Raw genomic sequence first — 18,854 nt, forward strand, 5'->3', positions numbered from 1 at the left:
CAGCGGGGGGTGCCTTCTGCCCGAATGCGTCCCCCTCTCTGGCCCCACCAGGAAGAATTTTGGGGTCCTCGCCCCCACCTCCAGCAGAGGGCCTGCGCGCCCCTTAGGACTGGGTGCGGGGGGGGGGGTGGGGAGGAGGAGGAGGAGGAGGAGGGGCCCCAGACGTCCCGGGGGCCGGCCTGGAGGGCGGGGACCGGCGCTCCTCAGCCCCGCCTCCGCCGCGCCCTCCTCGGGGCGGGATAATTGAACGGCGCCGCGGGGCTCAGCGTTGGCTGCGGAGGCTCGGCCGGAGTGTGGACCCGCACTGTCCCCGCGCACCAGCCGCGCCCCGCCGAGGAGCCTTGCCCCGCGCCCCGCGCCTTTGTCCGCCCGCCGCCCTCCCGGCCCCATGGAGCGCGCGCCCTCGCGTCCGGCCCCGCGGCCGCTGCTGCTGCCACTGCTCGCCGGCCTCTCGCTGCTGGCGGCCCCAGGTAGGAGGGCGGGGCGGGGTGGGAGCGGCGCCCCGGTCCACGGCCCCCACGTTTGTGTCCCCCGAACACTCAGCCCCGCGCTCCTGGGAAGTTCTGGAGCTGCCAGCGGTGCCTCGAGTTGGTGCGCCCTCCGCGCTGTGCCCTGGGGCCCCCACCCCAAGGCCTGGCCACGCTCCCTCCCCCACACCTCACTCCCAGCTCTGGTCCCAAACACCTTGCTGGTTTTAGGTGCTTGTTTTAAAGATGGACCCCTCTCAAGCTCCTCCTCCTGCAGGCTAGCTTGCATCCACGGTGCCCACCCTAGTGCCAGTGCCCACCCACCGTCCGGGCCACCGTGGGGGTGGGGGAGAGGAAGCGCCAGCGGGTTGCCTGCGCTCTAGCCCCCTGGGTGCCCAGCTCTCTGCACCAGGAGGGCCCAAGGCATATCTTTAGGCGCTGCGCCTGCCGCTCCCCCAGGTGAGGGCTGTTGTACCCAGTTGCTGGTGAGGAAACTGAGGCTGGAGAACAGGAACTTGTCCAACAGACAACACCTGGGGTTGGCAGGGGGTGGACCTGAGGAAGCCCGAGAGAAAGGGAGCCATCTGCGGTGTCAGGGTGACAGCTGTGTGGTGGGGGAACCCCCGCCTGCCCTCCCTGGACACAGGCCCCCAGACAGAGGTTCTGCCAGCTCCCTCCTCAGCCAGGGCTGGGGACAGGCCACTTCCAAGCCCACCCAGATGCAAAGGGGATGGAGTCTCCAGCAGCAGACCCATGGCCCTGAGGCCCCCCGCACCCCCCACCCCCCATGGACACCCTAGGGATGGGAGCACACAGCTGCGCCCTTCTCTCTCCTCGAATCCTCAAGGCCTAGCTCCTGAGGGTATGGGTGGGGGTGGGGGACCACGATGCCCTTCCCATCAGAGCCATGACCTCTGACCTCTCTGCTGACTTATCAGCGATCGGCCAGGCCTGCCTTCCGGAAGCTCTGTTCCCCCTGGAGCCAGGCCCAGGCAGTCGCCTGCCCGCCACCCAGGATCCAGGCCCCTTATCCTGGGCTCAGCTGAGCTGCTTGAACCCTGGTGGCCGCCCTCAGCCCCTCCAAAGTCAGAGGACAACCCTGGACTCCCAGAGTCTTCACCTCTGAGCTTGTTGAGTTTCTTGTAACGCTCAGGTGACCGCCTGGTCCTCGGTCAAAGGTCATTGGCCCCAGCTGTGCTGGCCTGGGGCGCAGGGGGGGGCTGGAGGGGGGAGGCACTTGGCAGGGGTGTCTTGGCTCACTGACTGAGTCCGATCTTCGACCTTTGGGGAGCTCTGGCCGTTTGGGGCACCAGCTCCATCCTGGGCATGTCCTGGGGCACATTTCGTGGGGGAGATGGCGCAGGGAGGTGCAGGGCTTGGCATGGACAGCAGAGCCGTACTGACCCAGCAGGGCCATAGGCGGCTTCTCGGAGGAGACCGTGCGTGGGCAGGCGGGCAGGTGGGCGTTCAGGGGACCACGGGCTGGAGTCAAAGCACACGGGGGGGGGGGCTCGGATTGGGGGCCACACAAGCCTCCTGTGGGAAGTGGAAGGGGCCCGAGACGCCTGTATTTTACAGGTGAGGCCCAGGTCCTCCATCGCTGTTCCTCCTGCAGCCTGGCCGTGCCCGGTGCGGAGGGCACCCGGGTCTGTGAGGCTGGGGGGGCACAGTAGCCCTGACTGTGGGTGCAGCCATCTTCTTCATGGAGAGGGCCCTGACCTCCGTGGGCAAGGAGCCCTCTCCGTGGCCCCCTGATGAGAGCACCTGGTTGCCGCCGCCTTGTTCCCGGCGGAGGGGGGGGGGGCGGTGAGGCCCTCTTTGAGTTCAGAGGTTTGCTCTGGCTTGGGGGCAGGGAGGTCAAGGACTGAGCCCTGATTCCTCTTTGTGGCCGGAGCCCTGGGAGGGGCAGGTGACACTGTCCCACCTCCAGAGCAGTTTAAAAGCAATTGTGGGCAAAGCCAGCAAAGTCGTGAGTCCTTTAGCTCATCTGCTGAAACTCATTGGGTGACCTGGCCACAAAGGTCACGCCCAAGGGCACGAGCCGCCACCCCCCCCCCACCTCCCCCTTGAGGGGATTCACGGAGAGAGAGGGGTGGGAGGGGGTGGAGAGGAGGGGGTTGGGCTTTTTCCAAGACTTTCTCGGCCTTTGGCTCCAACTGATTACAGAGCAAGTCCTGTAATCAGCCGCTGGGAAGGAGAACAAAGAAGCAGGACTTGGCTTGAACACGCGGAGGCCGGCCCCTGCTGATCCTGGAGGGCGCCCAGGAGGGTGGCGGGGGGCCAAGCGGGCTGTGGGGGCCGCAGGAGGGCGGCATGCGTGGAGATGAGACGGGGGGCCCTGTGGGGCAGCCCCAGGACCTCTTCTGTGGGGCTCACAGCTTCAAGCCACGCCCCCTCCTGGCACGGCCCGAGCCTCCCCCCAGCTCTGGACTCTGGTTGGGGGAGGGCATGGCTCCCTGTCTTCGGGTGCTAGCAGGCACCACAGCCAAAAGCCCACGGCGGGGTGGTTTGGAGGTGTTCTCATTGGTTAACGGAGAGAAAGGAAACCAGAGGCTCAGGCGGCTTTGAGGGGGTGGGGGGCAGAGGGTGGTGCCGTCCGCCCGGGGCTGCGTTATTATTCTGTTGTGTTGTCCCCTTTCCTGGGGGGGGGAGCGTCCTTCCCCCACGCTTGCTCTGAAAGCGCTCATACTGACCTTCTGCAGCCAGGAAAAGAGGCCCACAGGCCCCTCAACTGGCAGCTGTCAATGCCACAGCCATGTGGGTGAGGCCACGCAAAGCCCCCCTCGGGCGTCCCGTCACTAAATACCCACCGAGGACCAGCTCTGTGCCAGACGCCATTCTAGGTGTAGGGGATGGGCAGGGAAGAAGCCGGGCCTGGCCCTTCCGCTCGTGGGCACATCCCCTGGGGGACCCAGAAAGAGCTGATAATTACAAATCAAGTCTAACTGGCAGAGAGTCAGGGAGGACTTCCTGGAGGAAGCAGCCTGCCAGCTGGGGTGTGAGGAGCAGAAGGCAGTGGCTAGGTTGGTGGGTAGAGGTGGGAGGAAGGTGCTCCAGGCAGAGGGAATGGCATGGGCAAAGGCCCCGGGTGGAGAGAGAACGTGGGACTCCAGGAGGCTTTTACAAGTTCTGCCCCCTCCTCAAGCTTGGGGAGCACGCAGTGCCGAGGGGCGGCGCCAGCAGCCCCCCTTCTTTCAAGGCAGTGGGTGAGCGATGGGGGCGGGCAGCTTTGCAGTGAAGTTTCATGGAGCCAGTTCTCATCAGAGCAGCTCTTTGCCAGTGCGTTTCGTACAACGAAAGCTTTTCCTTCTGCGAAACAGTGAATGATACGCGTTTCATGAACACGTGCTCGTGTGGGTTGTATGGCCTCTTGTCATGATCTGCAGTGTGGCCCCAGAATACAGTGGGGGGAGGGCACCCGTTTTGTCAGCTTTTCGGGGATCCGAGACCCTGGAGGGAGCTCAGAGGAGAGAGGGTGTGGCTGGAGGCTAAGTCATCGGTCCCACGTCACCCCGTGTCTCAGGTGGGGGCCAGGGCGGGCGTCTTCTGGCCGCCACTCTCCCCACCGGCCTGCCTCCTCCACCCGCAGCGGGGCCTCCGTCGAGGCTGGGCCAGCAGGAGCCGGGGCCTGTCGCCTGCTGTCCCCCTGTTGTCAGGAGGGTCCTACACTCGAAGGGGCTGGGAGACTGGCGCCCATTCTCAAGGTGACTCGAGAGAGCCTTCCCGACCCCACACCCTCTCTGCTCTGGTTCCTTAAAGATGGAAGGAACACGTGCTCTGTGCGAGGAAGTCATTACAGCCTTAGCGGTCACTCGTGGGCCCTCTCAGCGTCGCCGGAAGCAGGAACACGGTTACTTCCGTGTGACAGGCACGGATACCAAGGCCCAGCGCGTCCAGCAGCTTCCCGGTCAACGCGGTCGTAAATAGGGGACCAGGACACGGGACCCCGTGCTCCTGACCCCTTGGCTGACAGCACTTGGTCCCACAGGCAGGGCTGTGCGGGGAGAGGTGTCCTTCGGAGCGGGAGCCACCCTGGGCCTCTGAGGGGCTGGCGGCTGGCCTGGCAGGGGGGTCCCCAGGGTGGCGGCACCTGCCTTGGTGGCGGTCGGCAGCCGAGCCTGTGCCGCGCTGGTAGGAGGGTGGCTGGTGGGGCGTCCAGCCTGGCATCGGGCTCGGCCTGCCTCACCTCAGTGTGGCCTGAGGCGGGCCCTCCTTGCTGCCGCTGGGTGGGGCACGGAGCCCCCCACCCTCACCCCAAGGAACCGGAGGCCACAGTGAACCTCCTGGCCTCTCGGGCATGCAACCTCCCAGGCATGTAACCTCCCAGGCATGTAACCTCCCAGGCATGTGGCCTCCCGGGCACGTGGGCCTCCCGGGCACGTGGCCTCCCGGGCATGTGGGCCTCCTGGGCACGTGGCCTGGGCACGTGGCCTCCCGGGCACGTGGGCCTCCCGGGCACGTGGCCTCCTGGGCACGTGGGCCTCTCGGGCACGTGGGCCTCCTGGGCATGTGGGCCTCCTGGGCACGTGGCCTCCTGGGCACGTGGACCTCCTGGCACGTGGCCTGCCCCGCACACGGGCTGCTGGCTCTGGAACTGCCCACGGGGTAGAGTCACCCTTTCCTGGCGCCTCCGTGGAGGGAGGTGCGCTCGGCCGTCCCGGGTCCGGATGCAGCAGGGCAGGCCCAGCACCTGATGGCTCAGGTCTTGTTCCTGCTCGCTCGTGGGGACGCTGCCCCCAGCCCGGCCCAGTGACCCTGCCCGAGGGCTGTGTGGCCGTGGCCAGTGCGGGGGAGTGGGAGACTTCCCGGGGCCCGGAGCCCTTTCCCCCGAGAGGAGGATCTGGGATGTGTGCTGTGCGCGACTGCCAGCTCCCGGCCACTCCGAGGGGACACCACCCGGGCATGGTGGGCCCTCCAGGTCCGGGTCCTGGTTAGCGGCAAAGAACCAAGAACCAGCCTCGGGGTCCCAGGGGCCCGGTTCATGGCGGCGCGAGGAGCATTTGGGAAGGGATGACTCATCTCTCAGGATTCCGAACCAGAAGACCAGCGCGCCCTGGGGGGAGCGGAGGGAGCGGAGGGAGCCGGAGGGGTGGGCACGGCGGGAGGGGCCTTAAGCATCGGTGCCCGCGGACCTCACGCAGGGAGGGAGTCACTGCACTGCTGTGTGGGGTGGGTTCCAGGGGGACGGAGAAGCCAGAGGAAGTCCCCAGGGCCCGGGGCTAACGGCGCCCTGGAGGAGTGGCAGCGGGGGCCGTGAGCAGTGGGCACATCTAGGGCGTTTGGCGGGAGAGTGGGCAGGCAGGATGTGCTGGGGGGTCGGGCATGGAGGGTGCGGAGGAGGAGGGGTTCAGGCTGACCCCGTTATTTTGGCCTGAGCATGGAGGATGGTGGCCACTGGTTAGCGACTACCACGGGAAGGGCTTGGCGGGTGGGCCCATCAGAGCTCTGTGGGGACCCCCTCAACGTCCTGTTGGACGCCCGGGTGAGCCTGGGCTGGGTGAGAACCTGAAACAAAAATGCGGGGCGTCTGGGCCCACTGAGGGGCGGAACGAGACCACCCGGGGGGGCAGCGGCAGGAACGTGGGTTCAGCGCCCTGAGAGTGATTCGGGGGAGAGGCCACAGGGAGTCGGGGTGTTCCCGCTGCAGGAGGGTGTTCGATGGCGCTCTGCTCTGAGCGTCTGTGCCGCCGGAGCCACCGGTGTACTTCCCGGGCCTGCCTTTCCTTTCGGCTCCGTCCCCGGGCGTCACACGTACGGGAAGCTCTGCTGCCTACCTTCGCTTCAAGCTTTGCCCGGAGGCTCCCGTCCGCATCCCACTCCTCGCTGCTGGCGTCACTGTCCCCGCCACGCAGGCGAGGCCACCGCACGGAGAGGCAGGGAGTGGCCACGGGCACACGGCTATGCGGGGGCAGTGCCGGACCTGCACCTGCCGCGTGGCGCTCACATGGCGCCCTGCAGGACACCGGGCCACCCCACCTAGCTTTTGGCGGAAAAGTCTCAATTGTTCCAAGTCCCGCTGCAGAGAAGCCACCGTTTCCGGCGTTTCATAGGGTGTGCCACCTCTGGTGCGCTCCGTGGCCTGGGCAGCCTGCTGAACCTCTCCCTGCCCCGTGTCATAGCTGCTCGGGTCCCTGAGGCCATTCGTCCAGTCATTCCTTCACAGACATTTGGCCAGTGCCAGCTCGGGGCAGGCCTGGGGCGCGTTCAGAATGAGACAGCCCGTCCCCGCCCTCCTGGTAGCCGCTAAGTGCGCGCACCGTTGATTATCGGTGCTGCGTGCTGGGAAGTGCGGGCCGCAGAGACCAGACGGGAAAGGGAACGCATCTGCCCGTTGGGGAGGGCTTCCCGGAGGAAGGGACCTTTGACCTGCCGTGGGCGTGCATGAGCCAGCGGGGGAGCGGGTGGACCCAGGATCACCCAGCCCTGGAGGTCCAGCTTCCGAAAGCCAGGTGCAGAGACCCCCTGACGGGTGGAGGCCCACGGCCAGAGAGGCTGGGTCCTGCGGGTGGGCTGCTGTAGAGATGTGGGGGCAGGGCTGTGAGGACGGTGCACGGCCTTGGTCACAGGAGTCGCTGCGGGGCCCGCGCTGCTGGAGGAGCGATGCGGACGCTCCCCCTCCTTCCCTCCCGGGGACGTGCTGCTCTTGTGCCCTCCTACTGGTTCTCTGTGCTAGACCCTGTCTGCCTGTGACAGGTGCAGGCTCCCGGGGTGCGAGGGCCCCGCACCTCTGACGCCCTGCCTCCTCCTGGGGTGCCCTCACGTTAGACCTGCAAGGGATGAAGACCCACAGGGGCACAACCCAACGCTAATTGCCCCGCGTCTCCCTGGCCTGTCTCCTTGTCACCTCCGCGTCCATCGCCCCCACCTCCGAGCCTGGCATTGTGAACGTGCAGGGAAGTCAGGCCAGCCCGGAGGGCGTGGGAAGGCCCAGGCTGGACCCGCTGGCCGCCCAGGCTCTGAATATCGCCTGGTTCTGTTGGGTTAGGATTTCCCGTTGGCATCTCTGTGGTTGGTGCCCCGTTGCCTTTCAGGCCTCCTGGTTGTGTGGGTGCTGGCACCGTGGGGACCCTCTGACTCTTGGCTGCAGCTTTAGACAGTGCTCAATGGAGCAGCTGGGGCAGGGGCCCCCAGGACACTCCCCCGGGACACACCCGGTGCGGCCACATCCCCAAACACCGGCCTGGCCTTGGAGGTTTGAGCTGGAGCCGAGGACGCCGAGGAAGGGACCGGCTGGCTGCCGCCTGCGGACACGCCCCCCCTCCCTGATGCGCACAGCTGGTCAGTTTCTTAGTGGCCAGGTGAGAAAGTTAAAACGGGAAGCGGAGACCCAGCCCACCACCTGTGGACTGTCGGCAAAGCCTGCACAGAAAGGGCATTTCGCTGCCCGGAGCCTGAAGGACAAGGTCCTGGAGTGAAAGGAAGCCTCGTACCCGGAGCCGCCTGGCTTTGTGGGGAGGCGCCCTCGTCATTGTCCGCCTCTCGCTTTGCATCCAGTGGAACCAGTGTCCATCCAGAGTGGCTTTGGAAGGCCTGAGCTTGACTCCAGGCCACCTCCTCCTCCACCCACTTCACAGACGAGGAGACCGAGGCCTGGACCTGCTCCTGATGGGGAGGCTGTAGGCCCCGGCCCGTCCCACCAGAACGCTGCGCAGCAAACAGCCTGGCTAGTGCCCCTCAGCGGCCAATCAGGTGCTCCCCGGAGCCCCCGGGGCGCTCACAGCCAGCAGGCTGACGCTCTGGAAGCTTCCACCCGAGGAGTGGTGCAGGACCCTCCGACTGCCAGCGGCACCTGCGCTCTTGGAGAAAACGTGTCCACGTCTCTACCGCTCGCCAGACCGTGAGCTCCCTGAACCACGCGCGTCAGCGCGCGGGACTTGCACTGGCCAGGGCTGCGCTCACCTGGAAGGAGGTGTGTGTGAGCCGCTCACGCGGTGGCAAACGGTACCTGGACCGGGACCCAGGCCGCTGTATCCGCCTGCTGCCCGGTGCCTTCGGGCAGGGGTGTCTGTTTCCTGAGGAGGGAGAAGGCGGCGGGGCGGGGGGGGGGCGGGGGCGGTGGTGTTGGCCATTGGATGTCACGTCAGCCTGGGGGGGTGTGCGGTTCGGACAGAACAGAATGCCCTCTCCTCATGGTGCCATAAGGCTATCTTACTTTGGAGATTCTGTGGCCAGGTCCTAATGGAAGCTCTTTGCCTGGGTGAGTGCACTGATCTCCCTGCCCCCTGCGACGGAGGAGAAAGGAGGCTCTGAGGCAGTGGTCGGCAAACTGCGGCTCACGAGCCGCGGTTTGCCGCTCTGTTGACTAATGAGTTTGCCGACCACTGACCTAGACTCTCGATTCCAATAATTACAGGCTGTGGTTGTTCCTTGTGATTAAGCCCCTATCCCAGTGGCCGGCAAACTCATTAGTTTGCATGAGGCTCGCGAGCCGTAGTTTGCCGACCACTGCTCTGAGGTTAAGGAGAGGGGAGCTGGGCCCAGGCTGGGCAGTTTTTAAAATATCTTTCTTCTATATATATAAAAGGCTAATATGCAAAGTGTCCCCTCGGGAGTTCGACCGTGAGACTGGGAGTTCGATTGCCAGGGGGCGGCGTGGAATATGGCGGTGACCAGAGGTGGTGGCAGGGCGCTGAGGGAGCGAGGGAAGGAGGAGGCAGGGAACCTGATGGGTCCTGGTCGCCAGCCAGGCCTAGGGACCCCACCCATGCATGAATTTTGTGCACCGGGCCTCTAGCATATATATATTGATTGATTGATTTCAGAGAGAAAGGGAAAGAGAGAGAAACATCAAGGATGAGAAAGAATCATTGATCGGCTGCCTCTCTGCACGCCCCACACTGGGGATAAAGCCCACAACCCGGGCATGTGCCCGGACCGGGAATTGAACTGTGACCTCCTGGTTCATAGGTTGACGCTCAACCACTGAGCCACACTGGCCGGGCCGGGCCGGGCTGGGCAGTTTTAACCCGCACGTTGCCTTCCCTTGCAGCATGGGAGTGAAGGCTACCAGGGTTTTACACGAGTTTCCTTTTGGTTTATGTTTGGCCTTGCGCTTGGTGGCTCTAACCCAGGGGTGGGCAAACTTTTTGACTCGAGGGCCACAATGGGTTCTTAAACTGGACCGGAGGGCCGGAACAAAAGCATGGATGGAGTGTTTGTGTGAACGAATATAAATTCAAAGTAAAGGAGCGGAGGGGAGAGCAAGAGAACCGTGCGCTCTTTCGGCTCTGCAGGCCGGATAGAACAGCCGAACGGGCCAGATCCGGCCCGCGGGCCGTAGTTTGCCCACGGCTGCTCTAACCACAGGGAGGGTACGGAACCAGAGGTTGAAAGTGCTCAGTTGAGGCTTCTCAGAAGACGGGGGCGGATCTGAGAGGGACGGTTCCAGCCCAGCCCGCGGCCCCGCTGCTTCCTCAGGGGCACCTCCAGCCCTGGACCAGGGTGGGCAGCCGGCGTGAGGCCACGTGCCGTCACGTCCCAGATCAGTCAGGGCTGGTGACTCCCGAGGGTGAAAAATCCCAGACGACAGACCCGGGGAGGGGCCATGGGTTGGAAGTGAGGCCATTTCCCCCGGACAGTGTGACGCACGTGCCTGGCGCGGCGACAGTGAAGTGGGCTTAAGGGGTTGAGGGGCTGATGGGGTGGATGAGAGGCCCCCTCTGCAGGCCCATCGTGTGTCGGGCTGTTTATCCCCATACAGACGGGACGCCCCGTCCACCTCTGCTCCACATCTGCCTCGTCACTGCAGAGTGGCTGGGGGCTCTCCAGGCCTCTGCCGGGCCCCCAGGCACCGCCCCCAGGTGCCCCGCTCTGGCAGCCGGTGCTGCTTGCGTCCCAGGGACGGGCGAGGACTCGCCCCTTTGCTGTCCTGAGAGGAAGGCTCGACTGCTCCAGATTCCCGGGCGGAACCCTTTCCGAACGTTCCCGCGGCTCCGGGCACAGAGCTCTCCCGGCCGAGCGGCTCGGTGTCTGAGCCGCACAGTCCGTCCCAGGGAGGCTTTGGAGCTGCCAGTCATCCCCAGGGAACTCTGCACCCCGAGACGGGCCGTGGCTCCCCCATCGCTCCTGGACATTGGTGAACAAGTCCCCTTTGTCCTTTGATCACATGCTCAGGCCACTGCCGAGTGGACGCACTGTGCTCAGGGCTTTTCAAGCTGATCCATCGTCTCGGCAAATGCACCGTGTTCCCGGCCCCTCTCGCTGCCGCGAGGCTGTGGCTCGGAGAGGTCACCTGCCCGGCCGCAGGGCAGGAAGGCACTGAGCTCCAAGCCTGTCTTCTCCAGAGCCAGGCGCTCGCCGCGGCACGGGCTGCGGGCCCGCCCGGGCCAGGTGTGCAGGGCAGCGCTCAGGCCAGCTCGCGAGGCGTTTGTGGTCGGGAGGGCCAGGCCGATGGAGGCTGAAAATGGTGAGCAGCGCTCCAGGCACAGGGGTGAGAGGGCCCCAGGCGGGCGGCCAGGGGGCTGCGGGGCGGGGACTGGATGGGGTGGGCCAGGGCTGGGCGAGGCTGGGAGCAGCCATGAGGGGGACCGCAGGCAGCAGAGCTGGGTCGGCTGCATGGGGGGCGGATTGGGGGGCAGCCTCAGGGCCAGGCCATATGGCTGAGTCCCAGTCGTCCTGGGGGTGACCCACAGCCACGTTTTATCTGACAGATAAGGCCCCTGTGTTGTGAGTGCTTTTCTTGAGATGACCTGGGCGAGATGGAGGAAGGGGCGCTCGAGGTCCCATGGCCGCGGGCTCCCTGCTGGGGGCTCCCTGCTCCGTGCTGCCAGGCAACGCTCTCTGAGCCCCAGCCCGTGGCGGCGCCCGCCTTCACCAGCGGCACCGTCGGGGAAAGGGAGAGAGGTCAGCTGGGGCCAGAGGACAGGCGGGCTGGCCGGGTCGCCGTCACCCTGAACCTAACCACCTCTGACCCCCTCCCCAGCCCGGGGAGGCGGGGCCGGCCCATCTCGCACTGCGGAGAGCGGCTCTGAGTCCCGGGGTCTGGGAAGGAAGCGGCTGCTGCTGCTGCTGCGGGACTGGGTTTGGGATGAGCCCCCCTCCCGGCGTGTGCAGGGCCGCCTGGCCAGGTCCTCCCAGGCGCTGACCGGCGGTCTCCGGGCAGCTGCGGGGTCTCCTCCTGCCTGCAGGACGGGGTCCAGACGCTTTGCACAGGGGCTCGTGGCGCTGACCGCAGGGAGTCGAAGCCAGGGTTCCAGGAGGTCGGGCCTGGTGCTGAACCCAGGAGTGAGCCTCCTCCCGGGGCCACCCGAGGGCCCGGCCTGGGAGGACAAATGAGCCCAAACAGAGCACCATGGCCGTCGGCGCCACCGAACACGGCCAGGCCTGGCGGGACTCACCCACGGGGCGCTGGCAGCCCAGGACACGGAGTCTCTCGGAGCCCGGGCCTCCCACCCTGACCGCACAGGCTGCGGTGCTAACCTCCGCCACGGGAGCCCCTTTGGCGGAGGGCACCCTGCTACCCTCTGCTCCTCCTGGGGCACGGGGGGTCCTCTCCTCGTACAAAGAGAGGCCCGTGGGGGCAGCGGCCCGAGTGGGGCGCAGAGCCAGGCTGGGGACTGGAGAGCCCTGTTCCCATGGCCGTCAAGTCCTGATCCAGCCGCGATGGCGAGGGCGAGGGCGAGGGTGAGGGCGAGGGCGGCTTTGTCTCCTTCCTGCGAGCGTGGCTGCAGGCCGCGGCCGCCCGGGGTGTGGTGCCGTCCTGTCCCCGGGGAAAGGCCGCTGGTGGATTCCTGTTCAGGGTATATTCCCGGGTCGCGGGTTTGTTCCCCGAGGCAAGCGGTGGATGTTTCTCTCTCACGCTGATATTTCTCTCTCTCCCTCCCCCTTCCTTTCTCTCTAACATTAAAAAACAAAACAAAACAAAAAGAGTCCTGGCCGGTGTTGCTAGGCCCGGTCCCGGGCATGTGCGGGAAGCGGCCAGTCACCGTGTCTCTCACACATCGATGTTTCTCTCCCCTCCCTCCCCGGTGTGCGTCCCCCACTAGCCAGGCTGGGTCCCCCACTCCCACATGAGAAGCCGTCCTCGGTTGTCCCACTTTTTGGCACCAGCCCTGCTGGGACCCCCAGGCTCCCCCGTTCTGCACCATTCGTGTTTCATGGCACAAACCGTCTCTGGCCTGGAGGGGGTCCGTCGTGTCCTGGATGCCCTGACCGCTCTGCTGGACAGCGGCTCAGTCAGGCCTCTGTCAGCAGCACCCGTCTTTCTCGCCCTCTGGACCGTGGAGACAGGGTCCCCGCCTGGGCAGGTCCCCGTCTGAGTGTCCAGCGTGTGGGCGGGGCCCCGGGTGCTGAGCTGCAGGCCCTCAGCACCGGGTTTGGGAGATACTAGTTGGGGTTTAGGCCTTTCAAGGAGGGAGTGGGGGGTGTGCTTCCGGCCAGGGGCCCAGTGGGTTTCTAGTACGAGTTGCCGAGTGACTAAAGAAATGGACGTGGCCCGGCTGGAGTGGCTCAGTGGTTGAGCGCGTTCCATGAACGAAGAGGTCACCAGTTAGATTCCCAGTCAGGGCACATGCCTGGGTTGTGGGCTCAGTCCCCAGTAGGCAGTGTGCAGGAGGCGCCGATCAATGATTCCCTCTCCTCAATGTTTCTCTCTCTCTCCCTCTCCCTTCCTCTCTAAAAACCAGTAAAAAAATAAAAATAAAAAAGCCCTGGCCGGTTTGGCTCAGTGGATAAAGCGTTGGCCTGCGGACTGAAGGGTTCTGGGTTTGATTCCCGTCAAGGGCACATGCCCGGGTTGTGGGCTCGATCTCCAGGGTGGGGCATGCAGGAGGCGGCCGATCCACGATTCTGTCATCATTGATGTTTCTCTCTCTCTCTCCCTCTCCCTTCCTCTCTGAAATCAATAAAAACATATTTTTAAAAAGAGAGAGAGAAACGGACGTGCCCACGGCCTCTCAGACCAGCCTGGTGCTGGAGTGGAGACCGAAGGAAGGGCCTCCAGGGGTGCCGTGGGAGGGGAGTCCCCGCCACCTGAGGGACACGGCCCGTCAAAGGGGACCCCGTGCAGGGGATGGGGTGTCGCTCTTCACCTGCCCCCTCTCGCCCACAGCGCGCGCAGACGTCCCCATGGAGGCCTGCTGTGCGGACGGCCACCGCATGGCCACGCAGCACCGGGACTGCTCGCTGCCCTACGCCTCGGAGTCCAAGGAGTGCAGGTGCGTTCCCGTGGCCTTGGCCCCGCGTGGTGCCCTTCAGCACAGGGGCAGCCCGCCCGCCCCCCCCCCCCGCCCCGACGGGCCTCGCTGCCCCTGTGCTGCCCCGCCTCGGCGGGCGTCGGCCCCTCGGCTGGGCGACTAGCACGACGGTCTGGTGGACGGCCCCCACCGCAGCGGGACACGGGCCAGGTCACTCCCACCACGCCCGCGTGCTGGCACCTTCCCGGGATACGGCCATCGCCACCACCGCCTCCAGAACTTTCTCACCCTCCAAACGGAAGCTCGGTCCCAGGAACACCAGCTCTCCTCCCTCCCCTCCCCGCCCAGCCCGGCGCCCACCACCCTCCTTCCTGCCGTGAATTCGGCTCCTCATACGCAGCGAACGCACTCGTCCGCTGTGACCGGCGGGTTGCGCTCCGCACCATGTCCCCACGGTGCACCCATGCTGTGGCTGAGTCAGGCCCCTGAGGGGCGGCCCACGCTGCTGCGAGCGGCTGTGACGGGGTGCTGGGTCCCCCAGGGCAGTGACTTTCACCGGAAGCCGAGGGAAGGTTTAGAACCTGCCACACCTGCCTGCTTAGTCAGGGGCACGGACGCTGCCCCTTAGATTGTCGAGAAAAATGACAACAGTCAACACCATAGCTACCCGGTGTGAGTGAATCAAAATGAGACCATTCTCTGGGTCAGATCAGGAAAAATGTACGTTTTTTGGCGTGCCGCGGGATTAGTTTGTGTGGGCCGCGAGATGGGAAAGGCTGGGGACACACCCAGAAGTGGGGTAGCTGGGTCTGAGGGCAGTTCGCTTTCTCATTTTCTGAGGAACCGCCGCGCTGCTCCCCACGGGCGGTGGCGCAGGCCCCCCCCGACCCCCGCCCCGCAGTGCGTGAGGCTCCCTTTCCCCGCACCCTCGCCAGCACGTGCTTCCTGTTCAGCTGATATTTCGCGTGATGGGTGGACGACGCATATCTGGTTGCTCTTCCCGACAGTTAGTGACATGCCTGTTGTTTGCAAGGCCACGCAAAGCATGAGCAGCCGACGCATCCATCCCAGAGCCCCAGGGCATTCTGGAGCCCCAGGGGAAGCGGGGTGCAGAGCCCTGGGTGGGGGGAGGGCGGGCTGGGGCTGCTGCCCAGGGCAGAGGTGGTCTGGCCGCAGCACAGGGAGGCTGGGGGGGGCCCACAGTCTCCAGACAGGTGCCGCTCGGCGGCCCCTCCTGCCCTGGCTGGTTTGGGCCGAAGCCCGGGTTATTTAGGGTCTGGCGGGAGCCACACCTGTGACTTACACATTCCTGCTCGCCTGCCTGTCCCTTACTCCGCTGCCTTGGGCAAGCTACTCCACCTCTGGAGCTACTCCCCGGAGTCTGGGAAACGGGGATGAGTGTCGAGATGAATCCAACTTGGAGGAGGATAAGGGCTCTGGCCCAGAGTGTGTGTCTTAAATCTTCACCTGAGGATATTTTTCCATTGCTTTCAGGGAGAGTGGAAGGGAGGGAGGAGGAGCGAGGGACAGAAACATCCATGGGAGAGAGACACATCGATGGGTTGCCTCCTGCACGTGCCCCGGCCGGGGCAGGGAGCGAATGCACAGCCCTTCGGTGTGCGCAGGCCGACATTCTAACCACTGAAGGACAGTCACACCTAACTGCCGGCCAGGGCAGGCTGCCTTTAGCTTTTAGACGGAGGGGAACGTTCTGTGGGTGAGGCTCAGAGCTCGGGGAGGGGACTCGGGGCTCTGGTGGGACAACTGGGTCTCCTGACCCCGCCCCAGGCACACCCTGCCCTGCGGTTAGTCTTTCTAACACTTACTGAGCACTCTGTATGCCATGGCTGTGTGTGCGTGCGTGTGCGTGTGCGTGTGCGCGTGTGTGTGTGTGTGTGTGTGTGTGTGTGTGTGTGTGTCAGGGTGAGAGGGGGTGGGTGGGGAGCCCCCGCAGAGCCGCAGCCTCACCAGCCAGCGCCCGCCTCCCCGCAGGATGGTCCGGGAGCAGTGCTGCCACAGCCAGCTGGAGGAGCTGCACTGCGCCACGGGCATCAACCTGGCCAACGAGCAGGACAGCTGCGCCGTGCCCGCCGCCAACGCCAGCCTGGAGGCCGTGTTCGTGAAGGTGAGCCCTTCCTGCCAGCGCGGGGCCCTCCCAGCTCGGCGGCCCATCAGCGGAGGCCAAGCACCCCCCACCACACCCCTAGCTCCGGCCCCTCCCCTTTAGAGCAGCAGGGGACCCCGCCCAGGAGGGAGGGGGGGCACTCCAGTCTCCCCGCCTCCTCCAGTTTCATCCTGAACCCTGGGCAACACCTGGGCGCAGTTGAGCACTGGGCAAGCGGGGACGGAGGGATCCAGCCTTGCCCTGAGGACTCTAGTCCTGGGTCTTCAAGCAGAGGCCAGGTCAGGGGTCACCCGGGCTCCGGGCCTTCAGAACCTCCTCTCAGTTCAAGGCCGCCCCTGCCCTCCCCCCCCCCCAACACACACACACTCAGGATCCTTAAGCTTCTCTCCCTCCAAGGCTACTTAGGGTCCAGAGCTCAGAATGGGCCCCTACCCAGGCCTCCAATAATATGACCTTTATAACTGCCTAGAAGAGGATACTGAGGTTCAAAGAGGACCACCTTCCAAAGTGGCTTCTCAGGACCCCCAGGAGAGGGGTTGGTGAGGCAGAGCGGGAAGTGGGTCCATCAGGCCCAGAGGGTCTGGCACTGAGGGGGCACTGAGCTGTGCGTGAACGAGGAGACCTCCCGGGGCTCCAGGCCGGTCCTTGGGGCCTCTGCCCTGGAAGGGGGCGCCTCTGTGTGGGCGTGGGGCGCTCCAGACAGCGTTCCCAGGACTGGAAACTGCAGATAAACGAATGCGCTGCCCAGGCTGCCCCCTCCCCCCTCCCCTCCCGAGGGTGGGACCCAGGCTGGCCCTGAGTTCGGGCTGGCCAGTTGCCTGGTCAGAGGGCATCGCTTGAGGTGCCCAGTGAGGAGCTGGACGCCCTGGAAAAGGCATTTCCTGATCCCAGTTAGGAAGCGCGGGAGTCGGGAGCCGGATGGAAGTGAAGCCTGGATCCCGAGGGGAGCTGTGTGGGCATTCCCCACACGGCCTGGGCCGGGGCCGGGGAGCGGTCCGTGGAGAAGGGAGGGCCCAGCGCCCCTCTGTCCGCCTGCCCCCAGCCGGTTAGCCTGCTGCGCTTTCCTGGGAGGAGGCTGTGGTGTGAGGGGGAGCAGGGCGGGGGTGGTGCGGTCTGGCCAGGGCCCCTCCCGTCTGCCTGGCAGATAGCAGGCAGCTCGCCGCGTCCCCAGACGTGAGCGAAAGGGAGGTCCAGAAAGAGCATGGAACATTCTAGCGGGAGCGGAACAGGTCGCGCTGGCGGATGAGTGATGTGTGTTTCGGGGAAGGGTGATTCATGCGGCACCAGGTGGAGGAGGGGCCGCCCGCTGGCAGCAGACCGGCCGGGAGGACCCGCACCTCCTCCACCTCCGGGAGGCCCAGCCGGCCTCCTGCCCCCGCCCCGCCCCCGCTCCACCCCCCCCATGCCCGTTATGGGCCTCTGGAAAGTGGCTCCTCTTAGGAGTAAAGACTGAGGGGCCCTCCATCCGTCAGGGGGACGTTGTGCCCAGGCTCAGGTGTGACTCTGGGCAGTGCCGGGGTCCAGGGGACAGGCAGCGACTCTGCCCCTCCCCCGAGGGCTTGTTTGTTGAGGTTCCTGGGCTTTTCAAATGCACGAGTTGCTTCCTGGGCCCGGACTCCCCCCCCCTCCCCCCCCAGGGAGATGTGCACATTCCCGCTCCAGGCTCGGCTCCAGCCCAGGGAGAAATGTCAGACCCGCAGAAGCTGCAGGAGCCCCGTGTGACCTGCCAGGCCCCTCCCATGCTCCCTCTCCCTGGAGGCGTGGGGCTGGCAGGCCAGGGTGCTGAGGGGCCCATGGAACAAGTCCGGGTGCAGGCCCCGTGACGGTCCTTTCAGAAGCAGGGCCTGGGAGATATGTGGGCTCGGCCTGCCTCGCTGTTTGCTGCCACTTAGGAGAGGTGGTCAGCATGTGTCCTGCGGCCCAGGAGGCATGGGCCCGGGAGGGGCGTGGGCCCGGGAGGGAGCGTGGGCCTGGGAGGGCGAGAGGCCGTGGTGTGGTGTCTGACTGCTCCATCTGGTCCCACCCTTTGCAGAGGTGCTGCCACTGCTGCCTGCTGGGGCGGGCGGCCCAGGCCCAGGGCCAGAGCTGCGAGTACAGCCTCATGGTCGGCTACCAGTGCGGCCTGGTCTTCCGGGCCTGCTGCGTCAAGGGCCAGGAGACCCCGGACTTCGCCCCTGCAGACAATGGGCACCTGCAGGACACAGGTAACTAACTCCCCTCTCTCCCCTCTGGGCAGTGCGTCAGCGAGGGCCATCCAGAGGAACAGCCAGTGGCGCGTGCGTGCGCAGAGGAGAGAGCGGGAGAGACTGATTTAGGTGACGGGATTGCCTCGCGCAGTTGTGGGCACCGGCGGTGTAAGTGCATGTGGGCCGGCAGGCAGGCACCCGGAGCGCTGATCTTGCAGCTCAAGTCCGAAGGCCGGCGGCTGGCAGAGTTCCCTCTTGCTTGGGGGAGCTTCGGCTCTCTCTTATGTCCTTCATCTGATGAGACAAGGCCCGCCACGTGACAGAGAGCAATCTGCTTTACTGAAAGTCTGCTTATTTGAATGTTAGTCTCATCTGGAAATACCGGCACGGTGAGATCCAGACTTAGTGTTTGACCAAATACCTGGGTATCACGGCCCCACCGAGCTGACACATAAAATTAACCATCACAACAGGCAGGGTCCGCACACACATCTACCGCTGCCTCTAACTCAGCTGCAAACAGATTGTAGTTGTCAGAGCAAGTTCATGTTCGTATCCTCATCGGAGACCCCCCTGCCCTGGAGCAAGACCGAGGGCGTGGGCTCTGGGCTCTGACGGATCAGGTTCACATCCCTGTCCTAACCTGTGTTTTCGGCAAACTGCTTCACCCGGGCCTCAGTTTCCTCATCTGTGAAATGGGGGTAATGACGGCCCCACTCCGTAAGGCTGCTGGGAGGATTAAGGGGAGAAGGAGTGCAAAGTGGCGTGGCGCCTGCCGGGTTCCATACGCATTTGCTGTCACAGTTCTTCCCTGTCCCTCCGACAGCCCTGGGCAGGGTGAGGGGCTGGCCTTGCTCTTGTTTCCCGGGTGAGGACCTGATGCTCAAGGTCCCATGGCCGGCACGCAGAGGAGCGAGAACTGGCCTCTCTCTCCGTCTGGACT

At 65.3% G+C, this 18,854-nt stretch overlaps 1 protein-coding gene across 2 annotated transcripts in view; it reads left to right on the forward strand.

Moving 5' to 3' along the window:
- The first annotated feature begins 231 nt into the window (after positions 1-231).
- FBLN1 (fibulin 1) overlaps positions 232-18,854 on the forward strand; it is a 77,732-nt gene continuing 59,109 nt past the window's right edge. Inside the window, exons 1-4 of one of the 2 annotated variants that reach the window (XM_080661130.1) lie at positions 232-470; positions 13,516-13,621; positions 15,593-15,725; positions 17,758-17,929. In XM_080661130.1, the coding sequence (XP_080517256.1) occupies positions 389-470; positions 13,516-13,621; positions 15,593-15,725; positions 17,758-17,929 (493 nt within the window). In that variant the 5' untranslated portion in view covers positions 232-388. The remainder of the gene's footprint in view (positions 471-13,515; positions 13,622-15,592; positions 15,726-17,757; positions 17,930-18,854) is intronic. The other variant, XM_080661129.1, reaches the window with a different exon arrangement.

Source organism: Plecotus auritus (assembly GCF_963455305.1).
Source record: "Plecotus auritus genome assembly, chromosome: 3".
Lineage (NCBI taxonomy): Eukaryota > Metazoa > Chordata > Mammalia > Chiroptera > Vespertilionidae > Plecotus > Plecotus auritus.